Source organism: Ambystoma mexicanum, chromosome 7q (assembly GCF_040938575.1).
Source record: "Ambystoma mexicanum isolate Mex_15411 chromosome 7q, UKY_AmexF1_1, whole genome shotgun sequence".
NCBI lineage: Eukaryota > Metazoa > Chordata > Amphibia > Caudata > Ambystomatidae > Ambystoma > Ambystoma mexicanum.
In genome coordinates this window covers 474,213,348-474,225,531 of record NC_090941.1, presented here as the reverse complement: position 1 = coordinate 474,225,531, position 12,184 = coordinate 474,213,348, and the positions used below count along the sequence as shown (strand labels likewise).

The 12,184-nt window shown below is 45.4% G+C and overlaps 1 protein-coding gene across 3 annotated transcripts in view; it reads left to right on the top strand.

The window, feature by feature from the left end:
* MTRF1 (mitochondrial translation release factor 1) overlaps positions 1-12,184 on the top strand; it is a 676,299-nt gene that overhangs the window by 218,129 nt on the left and 445,986 nt on the right. For all 3 annotated transcript variants that reach the window (XM_069640531.1, XM_069640529.1, XM_069640530.1), the window contains 3 exons: positions 3,514-3,595; positions 9,251-9,358; positions 9,436-9,608. In XM_069640531.1, the coding sequence (XP_069496632.1) occupies positions 3,514-3,595; positions 9,251-9,358; positions 9,436-9,608 (363 nt within the window). The remainder of the gene's footprint in view (positions 1-3,513; positions 3,596-9,250; positions 9,359-9,435; positions 9,609-12,184) is intronic.

The following is a 12,184-nucleotide window of genomic DNA, read 5'->3' as shown; positions in this document are numbered from 1 at the left end:
CTTTACGTTCCTCATTGGAAAGTGGTTGCCAGTTTTAACAACCCTCATTCGGATCAACAAAGCTCTAGACCTGCACCAGATGCATGCTATGACACTTTCTGTAGCTGGCGCTAACTGGTGAAATTAGATTTCTGTGTAGCAAACGTTAAGTGTTACTATCCCAAAAGTTTATATACATGCACGTTTGTCAACCTCAGACACAGGAAAGGATGAGTCGGCCATGCTGGAATTTAGTACTGTGATTTGGCTTATGAACACAAATCTCTAACAAGTACCTAACAAACTGATCTATCTTCTGAGCAATCATGGCACTCAAATAAATCAATAAGCATTTGAACTCTTGGTATGGCACATGATCTATGTATAACCCACAGAAGGGTGAGATCTACAGGAGTTGTGCTATAATGACTGGACAAACTTTGTACTACAGTTAAAACAAAAAGCATTATAGGATTAATTGATAGGACTAAATGTACTAGTCAGCAACAGCCTGGCTGCGCGTTTTGCACCTCAGCAGCGCACCATATATGGTATGGGTTAATTTAGTTTTGTAAAAAAAATGGGCACAGACTGATTTCAATCAGGCAGCCATGTGGGGGCCCCCTCCAAGGTGGGGGCCGGGGCAAATTCACCTTTTGCCCTCCCATATAACCATCTCTGGGCACTTCACCTCTATTTTCAATATTTTCATAAAGTCCTGATCTCTTTTCTTTAGTGCTTTCATTTTTGTCTTCCATTCCCCATCAAACCCTGGCCAGTCCTCTTCACTCTCCACATTATGAGACATCTTGTGCTCGTTCTCTGCATTCCCCCCACCACCCCTTCCTCGTGCTGATCCGTCACTTTCTCCCTGCTACCACCTTTGCCTGTTCCTGTCATCCTTTCCTTTTCTCTGTATCTCACAGCCTTCTTCTCCCTAGTCTAACCACCTCCATGTCCACCTTCCCCTGGTTGTTTAGCTTCTCTGGTTATTATGCCACCTTTGACTCCACTCAGGTCTTACTTCCTCCCTCCAGCCTTCTAATGTTTCTTCTTCCTTCAATGCCTCTCCAAGTTTTATTTTCTCCCTTGTTCTGTCCGCTCTTGTCTCCTCCTGCCACTCCACTCCTCGTTTTATTTCCCCCTCTCCTTTCCCTTGTTACCAATACCGCTTTCGACTCCATTCCTGGTTTTAGTTTTTTCCTCTGTTCCTACTACCGACTTCCACTTATGTCTCTCCCCGTTTACTCTCAGCATGTTCTTGTCTTCTGTAGAGATCCTGCTTTCTCTCTCCCACTGCCACCTCTCCAACTCCCTTATGTAGCACACTCCTGTCTCCAGCCTTCTCCAAAATCTTTGCAGCACCTCTCCACTCCAGCAGTCTTCTCGCTCCAGCCTTCTAGAAACAGGAGCCACCTGCTCCTGGCAGCCACTGCCCTGAACTAGACTGCCTGGCTTACATAGAAACATGCCCCCTCTCTGTGATTATAACTAGGGCTAATGGTCTGCTGTTTTGAGCCTAAAGGGTGTGAGGGTTGGCTAAGCTCTTTCACTTCCTGGGTTAAACCTATAAGAGCCCCAGTGGCCATTTTGAAACTCTGTGTGCATGGAGAGGCTGGACAAGCTGTTTGTGTGGAGGGTATCCTGCTTTTTGCTGTTGGGAATGCAAGTGCGTTAGGGGCTGTCTAGGGGTGTTCAAGTGTCCCTCAGTGTCTTCCTGTCCTTGAAGGGTTTTTCTATGGTTTCTCTGACCTCAAGGTATAATTTCATTTCTCTGATGCTTTCTGATTTTTCTGATTGAGAGAGAAGGGCATTGTGAGAGATGTAGTCAATCTGAGGGTGGTATGCCTGTACAAGTTAGGTGTATGGTCCCCAAGACAGGTTTCCTGATGTCTTCCCTGGCGTAAGTGACCTGACTGGGTATTTGGCAAGGTTTACCTTCTTCCCTAGTCCCTAATTCTGCTTCACGGATCCGGCTTGCGTTTGTTTTGGTTTCTGAGGGGCATTTTGGGAAATGTATTTTTCCCTAACTGGCTTGGCTAGGTACCTGGTTCCCTGAGTCACCTTGCTCCTTGTGGTCACCAGACGAAGTCCAAGGCAGGGAACATTGTCACAAGAATTCTCTTAAGGGCTGTTTATGGTGCCCAATTATAATTTGTTGCTGTGGTGCATTGCAGTTGGTATACAAAGTTTTTAGCAATTATCTGATCTTATCCTATCTGATGAGTGTACATGGAGGATACACTCATTGAAGGGACAATGAAAGCTAGGCTGCTTGCGTTCAGGCCCTGATTACTGTCATTATAATAAGAAATAAAGTACTACAAGTATCAGAATACTAAGGAGAAAGGGGCTGGATGAACCACGGTTAGTGAATATTGGCGAACTTGAGAGCTCCTGATTCAATGCATTAGAGCGTGGTAGATTTGGAAATTTAACGGTTGAGGTGATTAATAGTTTTTTAGTTTGTCCTCTTATTGTCACAGTCGGGAAGTAGAAGGTAGCTAGGCACGTGCAGTAGCTTGTCTTGGCCCGCTGAGATGCATGAGACCGGTGAGGGTAAATATGGAGGGTAGAACTAATGAGAAAATTGGAGAGGTTTCCTGTTCAGTGATGACCTGCAGATTGTTTGATATTTCTACATCCCCTTTGCTTTCTTAAGGCATGGTGATGGCCACTGCCGTTGGCTGCTGATCTTGATGATCATGCATTTAGCATTGTGCTGATACAGTGGTGGGGGGGAGCTGAGTTGGCAGAGGTTCGCTGCTGCCTTCCTGAGGCCACAAAACAGAGCCAGGGCAGTGCAACCTCTGCCTGCGTAGTTGGGCGGTGAAGCCAGGGACTGACACAGATGGGCAGTTGCCTAGTGAGAGTACGACACATTGTACAGGTGACAGGTGTGTCCTGCAGGAAGAACTGTGGCTAACCCAGTGTGTCTGGTTGAGTTGAGTTGAGACGGGGCTGGTTACCGGGGAGGGGTTAAGGGGGACTTTGTTAACCTGAGAGATGATTAGAGGCAATACTAACAAGCGGTAAAGTAATTGTATGGTTTTATGTTTTTCCCTTTGGACAGCTGTAAAGGTTTTCATTATTTACTTGTGACTTGGATAAGAATCTGACAATATCGTGTCCCCTTACAGTAGAAAGGATTTGGAAAAAAACAAATAAAACAATCCGAATTTCTTCCAGGTGGTGAACAAATATATGTAAACATTGTATACGTTCTTTTCAGTTAGGTTGTGTTGAATTGAGAAAATACCAATTTGCATGGATATGTATACATTTGTTACACAAGTGAGCTGTCCGATTTAATTTTGATGGCCAAGTTTCTAGCATTTTTATTCATTTTTTCTTATGGGTTTTCTTTGTGAAACACTGCAGAGTACAATTCATATTCTTCAAAATCTGAAAATGAAAGAATTAATTGTGAAGTAATTAAGTGGTAGATCTTATTTCAAAATGTAACCTAGCAAGTGCTGACAGTATATGTGGAAGTGTAATAGATCTTTTTGTGTTTTGTTCCATTTTTTTCAGGTTTTTCACATTTTGGTCCCACATGACAAGTATGATGACGGCGATGCCATTTTGGAGGTGACATCTGGAAGGACCACTGGCGGTGAGTAAATAACAGCAATGTGCAGCAAAGTGACCTATATCATTTAAATGTCTATCCTTGACTTTGATGTTTTTCAGAAGTATGCATTATGCACTACATTCTCCAGCATTGGATCTTTCATGGATTCACATGCTTAGAATATTCCCTGTCGTCATACTGGGAACCCTCGGTACACATATATAGTCGTTTCCTATAGGATAAACTTCCGACACTTTTGTGTCCTATCCACATCTACGTCCTCTCCGGGGCCGTCCACGCATGCCCTGTAGGACGTAATGGTATAAAAGCCCCGCCCCCGCGGGTCCCGTCAGATTTCAACCGTCTCCAAAGATAGTGGGATCTCCTCGTGTAGTTTCTACTTCTAGGACGCCTGTCAGTTTTTTTTTGGTCTTACCAGAATGTCAGGAAAGCCTCTCTTTCGCCGGTGCGCCACGTGCGGATTGAAGAAGGTTTACGAGGGGGACGGCCATCTCGATTGTATTTATTGCCTCCACCCTCACCATTCGGCAGACCAGTGTGAAATATGTAAAGGTTTTTCCCAAAAAACCCTGAAAGATCGGAGTCGGAGGCTGGTTTCGTGGTTAAATGACGGGGCGGGAGCATACCCTCAGTCGGAGGTTGGCTCCGTGCGCAGCGTGGCCTCTACGAAAACATCGGGAGCCCCGCGCCGTTCAACCTCGTTGGAACCACTGGCGAAGAAGACTCGACCGGTGGAAAAGGATCCACGAAGCCACTCTTCCAAGGACTCTTCAAAAGAATCTTCAAAAAAGACATCATCATCATCATCATCGTCGAAGAAACAGGGAAAGGAAAGGCCAAAATCCTCCTCGGGCGATCCTCTTAGATCTGCCACGAGTAGAGAATCGGATAAACGCAGGGAGAGCGCTGTTAAGGCGGGACCGCCTAAGCCACCTGCAGGCCCACCGTCGACGACGACGAACCAGTCAGTGTTCTCACTGCCTCTGACGCAGTTGGTCTCCCTCTTCGTCAACCCGACGACGGCGACGATGTCCTCGTCGACCGAAGTTCCGGCCTGGAGACCAGAAGTTTTTGATCTGGGGTTGCCGGACACCTTGCTGCAGGAACAAGCAGTGTCGATTTCCTCGAAGGAAGACGACGGTTTCAGGATTGCGGGCCCGGAGGAACTTGGGCTACCAGCCAAGTCGCCATCAGGAGCAACCTGCTCTCAGGTGTTTACCCAACCTCCAATCTCTCAATCGGTCCTGTCCATGGAGGTCTTGTCCTCATTACACTCGCTGCTGAAATCGTTGGATGAAAGGCTTCCACCTGTGGCGTTGACTCCCCCCGTCGACGAACCCGGCCCTTCACACCGTCCAACCAAAACGATCGGAGTTCCAGTGACTCCAGTAGTCCAGGAGGAGGGTGAGCTTTCGGACTCTTTATCTGACCGTGGGTCAGCATCGGATATCTCCCTGTCTCCAGCTAGGGATCCATCCTGGGTTTCGGATGTCGAATTGGAAACACCAAAGAGCCCCACTCACCCGTCGCCACCTGATGATATTGGCGCTTTTCATTCAATGATGGAAAAGGCATGCAAGGAGTTTGGCCTGGTTCAGCAGGAGGAGAAAAAGGACTGTTTTCTATTCGACCATATGGGTAAGAATAGACGTTCAATATTCTCGATACCCATAGAACAGATGAGGGGTGAGGGTCGTTTTCAATTGCGGTTGAAATTCAGGAGTTTTTAAGTACTTTGAGTGGGTTATTAGGTCTTTGGAATCGCAAGGATATTGATGTTGCAGGGCATATTATCCAAAAAGGGTTTTTTTCAGAGAGAAAGCTATTTGGTCGGCACACACACAAAAGCCAATAAGGCTGTGTGCACGTTCCGTCAGGCTCTGTCCAGGACTCTGTTTCACCCAAATTCAGCACAACGTCATAATTGAAAGCAGGCTATAGAACCTGAGAACCCGGAACGATTCCCATGTGCACTAGATGTCACATGGGCACTAGATGTCAGATCAGGCTGTATTACTTAGGATGGAAAGATCTGCTAAAGGTGGTGGTCTGTATCCCATGAGTGGATTGAGCGGAATTGTGCAGGCCTCGAATGGTGCTGTAAAACGATTCCCTCCAAAGCCGGGGATGTGCTGTTAGGAAGTTTATTGGTCCAACTGATTTAAATGCATCATACTGAATTTTCTGTATATTGTTCATCGTGTTAAACTCTTTAAAAGCTCAGAGGTCTCTGTACTCACGGCCACACACATGGGATGAGGATACTCTCCCAGTTTCCCTGCCCTTTTCTGCACAACTCTCTGGAAATGAGCCTTGTCACTAGCTTTGATGCCTGGTTTCCCTATTGGATTATTTGATGATGTGCTGTGGGATTTGTGACTGCCCTTATGCAGGCTTGCACAAATGATCTTTCAGAACACGGTTTATTCCTTGGACTCTCCTCAAGCAGACTGCCTCCGCAGTCTTGCTTAAGAGTTCCCTGATGCATGTTTTCTGCTTCCCCTGGAATGCTCCTATCTTTTATGCCTTTCCTCTCCTTCCCCTTCTGATTGAGGATGGGTTGCAAGCTCAAGAGATCGAGCTACACTCAGATTATGCTGGTGGCTACATTGTGGCCCTGCAGGATATGTTCTTTGGACCTACTGTAAATGGCCCAATAGCCTCCTTGGCTTCTTCCTCCCGACATGGACCTGTTGTCCCAGCGACACTGACAGGTTCTCCAAACTTCTCAATTATTGAGCTTAGAAACCAAACGCCTGAAGAATTGAATTTTGTACATCAACTTTTCTCAGCAAAACCTGGAAGTCCTAAAAGCATTTAGGAAAGGTTCCATGAAGCAGCAGTTTTCAAGTAAGTGGCTGGGATTATGCCAGTGGCGAGTTGGGAGAGAGATTAATTCCTTATGTTTCAATGCTCAATCATTTATGTCTGATTAGGCAGGGTCTGCATGAATTTGGATTCCTACAGAACATACCTTTTGGCTATAGTGGCCTGCGCTCGTCTGGAAAAGCCCTCCTCTTTATCCACCCATGCAGTAAAATGTCATTTCAGTGGTATGAAACACTTATTTACACAGGTGAAAGTTACTCATCCTGGGTGGCACTTAAATGTGATACTCGTGCATAAGCTCTTCGAGCCTATGGCATGAGTACACCGGAGGCTCCTTTAATGGAAAACAGAATTTTTGGTGATCATCGCATCAGCCCACAGAGTGAGAAAATTCCTCAGAGCCTCTGTTTTTAATCTTTCATAAGGAAAGATTTGTGCTCAGCACTCACTCATATTTTCTTGCAAAATCAGTTACAGACTTTCACTTTAATAAAGGCATCTCGCTGCCTCTCTTTTGACCTGGAGAGGGCTCTAAATACCCTCGATGTGGCTATGACTTGAGGTTCATACTGGAGCCTATGAAAACATTCAGGTCTTCTGATTAAGTATTGGATACAGTTGGGGATCCGTCTCCAGTGTCAGTGGCTGCCAAAGCCTTTATCGCCCGCTAGATAATTTGTTGTATTTTGGAGGATTAGAAGGTGGCTAAATGCCTCCCCACCTGAATGCACAGTTGCCCAGAGTCAAGGGTTGTTTGGTGGCTTAGTAGAGATGTCGAGTGACATTTGTCTGCAAGGCGGGCCCTTGAGCTTCTCTGCACTTCTTTTGTAAGCATTCATCCATTGATTCCAGTTCTACGGCTGAAATATTCAGCCATTCAGTCCTCCGAACTGTTTTGGCTGATCTTGGCCCCTTTGTGAGTTCGGTACTGAAGATCTGCAGGGTACATCTCTCATTTTGGGAGTGCTTGGTAGTCCTCCATGAGTATGGAGGAAAGAGGATGGCATGTAGGAGTAAGTCGAAGTTACCATAGTGACTACTGTAATCCTAGTCCGCAGTCCTGTTTCCTTCATACAGCCCTCCCTCAAACCCCCTTGAAAAGACGCCCTAATGTATAGTCCTTTGAAAAGAACTGGTGGGTGTTTTCTGGAGCATGTGCAAGGAAGGATCTGTGGGCAGAGCTGGCAGAAAATGTGCCCCGGCATGCCTGCTTATTTTGTGATAATGCCGCTTTGCAACTTGCTCAGTTCCCTTCCCTGAAGGACAAAGAATTCTATTGTATTGTGAAAACGGGACTATGAACACCAGTCACCACAGTGAGTAACCTTTTATTCTTCAAACATTTGGTATGATTGCCCTTCTAATGTTACAATGTCATTACTTAAAACAAGCCTTTGAGAGAGGGGTTGCTTACTGCTTTCTCTTTTATTACAAAATACCAAGTTATTGAGCCACCATCTAGGCATTGTGATGTACTGCTTAGCTAAGATCATCGCCATTGATAGGAAATGGACCATGACCTTGGCTTTACCCGAGGCAAAGCCAGTAAACGCCAATCAGTTTTGAAGTGCAAGTCCTTTTTGGTTATCATTGACACTCTCGCTTACCTTATCCCAGTGTAACTGCAGTTGAGGACATCCTCATAGCATATGGTCAAAGTCTGCCTAGTTGCATCCATACCCACACGCTGCACATTCAGGGGCCTCTTTGCTGTGGTTTGCCCTGTTGCTAGAGGTAATGTGTGACCTATTGACGTATCTGTACTGAATAAAATCCTTACTTGTGGACATTGCAACATCTTTAAACATCATGTATGTTTTCCTCCAATGGTCACTAGTAAAGGGATTGCTCCTGTCCTTAACCCTTACCTCAATAGCTTATGCAAGCACTGCCTGGTTTGCCATCAGTTTCCATACATCTGCATTATAAGCTTTGATGGTTTACTAAGCTTAGCTTAAAGGTAAAATATATTTTTTTAAAAGGTTGGAAAGTGTTGCATAATAGGGTAATTTCAGACTGCATCAGCGAACGTTCTGTGATTGTCCTTCTCAATTAGAGTTGTAATGGGATGAGACGTACCCCAAGGTTCAGCACAATGTGTTCCTTTATGCTCTACTTTGTCCTCAATTTGTCACTATAATATTTAGGGTAGGAATCCAAATGTTATCTGCAACTAAATGTTTCTTGTTTATTTAGCCTCGAATTCCTGATCAACCCTGATTGAAATCCCAGGAGCACCTTCATTGTCTCGGAAAGCCAATTACACAAGTATGGGGCATTTTAGACTAGATCATGTAGAGGTCCTGGGGTTTGGCCACGAGCGGATGTTTTGAGGATGGAATTCGGCATGAGAATCATTTTTTCACCTTAAGGATGATTAAACCTGTTAGCTATTACCTATGAAAACCATATTCACTGTGTATAGTAAAGTCACGTGCTTAATAAACAAAAGCTCAGAGGGCCATATGGTTTAACCTAGGTGGTGGATGCTTTCATAAAAACATGTTCTATATGTAATGTCACAGTAGTGTATGGATTTCCACAGGCTTACTAGAATTAATGATGAATGCCCCAGCAAAGCAAGCCTGGAACCTGCCGGCCTTTTTAGATACTAGTATTGGGTTGAGCGTCAACCCTTTTAGACGCAGTCGTTTTGGAGTATGTAAGGACTTGCTCACAGTGACATTGCGTCGCAAGCAGTTTAGAAGATGTCTTCAGGTGCGCTGTACAGAATCGCCTTTCAATTAAACATTCTATTTATATTTATGAAGCTAAGTGAAGTGCATTGCATGCTAAACTTCCATAAATTACATAACCTTTACCAATGTCCGCTTTTTGTTTTCGTAGGCGACATCTGCCAACAGTTTACGCAAGAAGTCTTTGAGATGTACCAGAATTATGCACATTACAGATCTTGGGACTTCGAAATTCTGAATTATACCACAGCAGAGATTGGTAAAAAAAAGAACTGTAGCTCCTTCTGTCCACTCAGCTATGACCCATTCATGGTTACATTATATTGTATTTTGCAGGGGGGTTACATCATGCGGCTGCCCGTATTTCTGGAGACGGTGTCTATAAGGCTTTGAAATATGAAGCTGGGACTCACCGAGTTCAGCGAATCCCTGAGGTTGGCCTATCATCCCGGATGCAGCGTATTCACACTGGGACAATGACGGTTATTGTCCTTCCTCGACCAAATGAGGTAATCGAAACAGTAAAGGCCGTAATAAAAGTGTGGTTCAAAATAAGAGGTTTGTGCATTGTGCTGCAAAATAGCTTTTTTCAAAGCAGTGCAATTGAAATGTTTAATAATTGACAATTATGAAAGGCAAACTAGGACAATATCATGTTGGAAATGTAGTTGATGCAACTGTATAGTAGGAGGTCTCGTTAAGGGATAACCCTTTCGAAATTAAAGATTTTATTTGAGCACGTATTGTCCATCATAAAGATCTGCTTCAGAAGATGTCCCTCCTTCACTCTCTCTTTCTCACAACACCAGTGAAAACCCCAGATATCATGACTGAGGTTGTCAGGGATGAGGCTCTGTTTTTTTTTTTTATGGTTAAAACTGTAATGATACAGTTGAGCAAGATCATGGGAACCCACTCAGAGAGGAAACACTAAACCTGACGGTCATTAAACAAACAAATAGTGGCATTGACTACTGCATGGGATTCCATTTTAATACATCAGAGCATATGCCACATCTACATAAGGAAGGAACATAGGACATTCAATAAAATATATACAACGTACATAATACAGCGTACAAATACATGTGCCAAAATTAATTCTTTTGGACAAGTTTATCAGCAGTTGCGATCTCTATGGTCCCTTGTGAGGGATAACATGAGGTAAGATAATGCAAAAGCAGTACATTAGGTAAAGGTCGATAGACTGGACTGTTAGTGAGTGAAAATGTTGTGACACAGACAAAAAGTCTACACAACTGTGTTTCGGCCTCAGAGCTGTTCTTGTGCAGCTGTAACTTGATCGGCCTTCATCAGGACGGAGAAGATTGATATATGAAACGCTCCAATGTGATCTCTCAAAATAATGGACAGAAAGGGAAGTCAGGAGTGTGTGGGGTTCCAGGTGGTTAAAAAACAATTTTCAAAGCATCAAATGCTGGCCTCTCAGACGGTTGAACACCCAGAAGAAGGGTTCCCCCGAAGGTGAGAGGGTAACTGGACATGCTCCCTGTGTTGGGATGCTAGGGTCTTCTGTCAACGCTGTAGGGGAGAGAAATAATAAGGTAAATGGCAGAAGATTAAAGTAACAAAAAACACGTATATCAGGCAGTACGAGGATAGTCATCTGAGAAGATGTAAGAACAGCATTTCTTCACAGGAGAAATTATATTTATTTGTTTTATTTATTGGATATGTGCTTCTGATATTTGTTAATCTGCTTAGAATCACATGCTGTGCATAGGTCCGACATCCAGTGGTCACTGCGGAGTATTGCATTTTGTTTTTCGTAGTTGAAAAGGGGACATCGACAAGGCGTGTCTGTAACACTATCCCTATAGTGACGTGCGGTGTACCCACAATCCCTCACGTGTCGAGGTCCCTCAGATTGTTTTTTTCCGCCCAGCTTTTGGTCGCCTTTGCGCGGAGCTCCTCGAGAGACATTGCAAAACATTTTTCCTGGACCTTGGTCTTGACTTATTACATTAATACATAGATCCCTCCCCTCGACGTAGCTCCGAAGCTGTTTCTCTTCCGAACAAGATCTTCGACGGAGGAGACGAGACGGAGGAGATCCTTCGGCGCTGCCGAACACGTGGCCTGGCCTCGCCGGCCAACATACAGTAGGGAGAGTGGGGGTGAAACTATCTTGTTTCTCTTCGAGAATGCCTTTCCCTTTCCCTTCCCTTTCCCCTCGGGGTTGTTATCACCACAAATTATTGCCTCAGCTATGGAGAGAACACCCTTTAGGTTTTGCCCGCGCTGCAGGGGCAAGTACACCTGGAAGGACAAGCATAAACACTGTAATCGTTGCTTGCCCCTCGATCATAAAGAAGACGGCTGCGCGGCTTGTCAACTTTTAAAACCCAAAACTCTAAAAGAACGTAGAGTCAAGAGGTGGGCGGCCTACACCATGTCGAAGTCCGATTCCTCACCCGCCGCCGTGGAAAGTGATGAGGAAGGTGATAACACAACCTCCGTTGCGGAAGTCTTAACCTCTCAAGGGAGCGTTCACGCTCCTCGACGTCCGTCCCCGGCCCCGACGGGCTCGGCTCACGCCCTGCTTATGGGGATGAACACCCCGGTGACAAGGATGCACAAAAGACTCACTCCCATAAGCACACAACCCACGGCTCTTCTTCGTCAAAGACGAAGAATCCATCAGCGCCGAAGGAGATGCAGGGCACCCCGGCGTCTACCTCAGACCGTAAGAGTCTGCCCCACTCGCAAACGCAGCCACGACCAGCGACTGGGCTTTCCACACATAAAGGCGCTACCCCAAAACCATCCGACGTAACGCTCCATGTAAGAGCGCCCGTCGCAGTACAACACGCAACGCCCGTAACGTCGAGACCAGAAACCTCCACAGACAATTTACTTGTCAAGAGCCTAGCGAGGATTGTTTCCGCCGATACCCATAAGCGGACGACGAAAGACACGTCGAATACCGCGCAAAGGGCTAAAGACACGCCGAAAAAGCCGAAGGGGAGCCAGGAACTGCCCCCTTCATCTAGAGGGACTCCTGGCCTACCGGAAGGCTTTTCAGACGGCGACGGAAACCTTTCTTCGACGTTGTGGGAGAGGT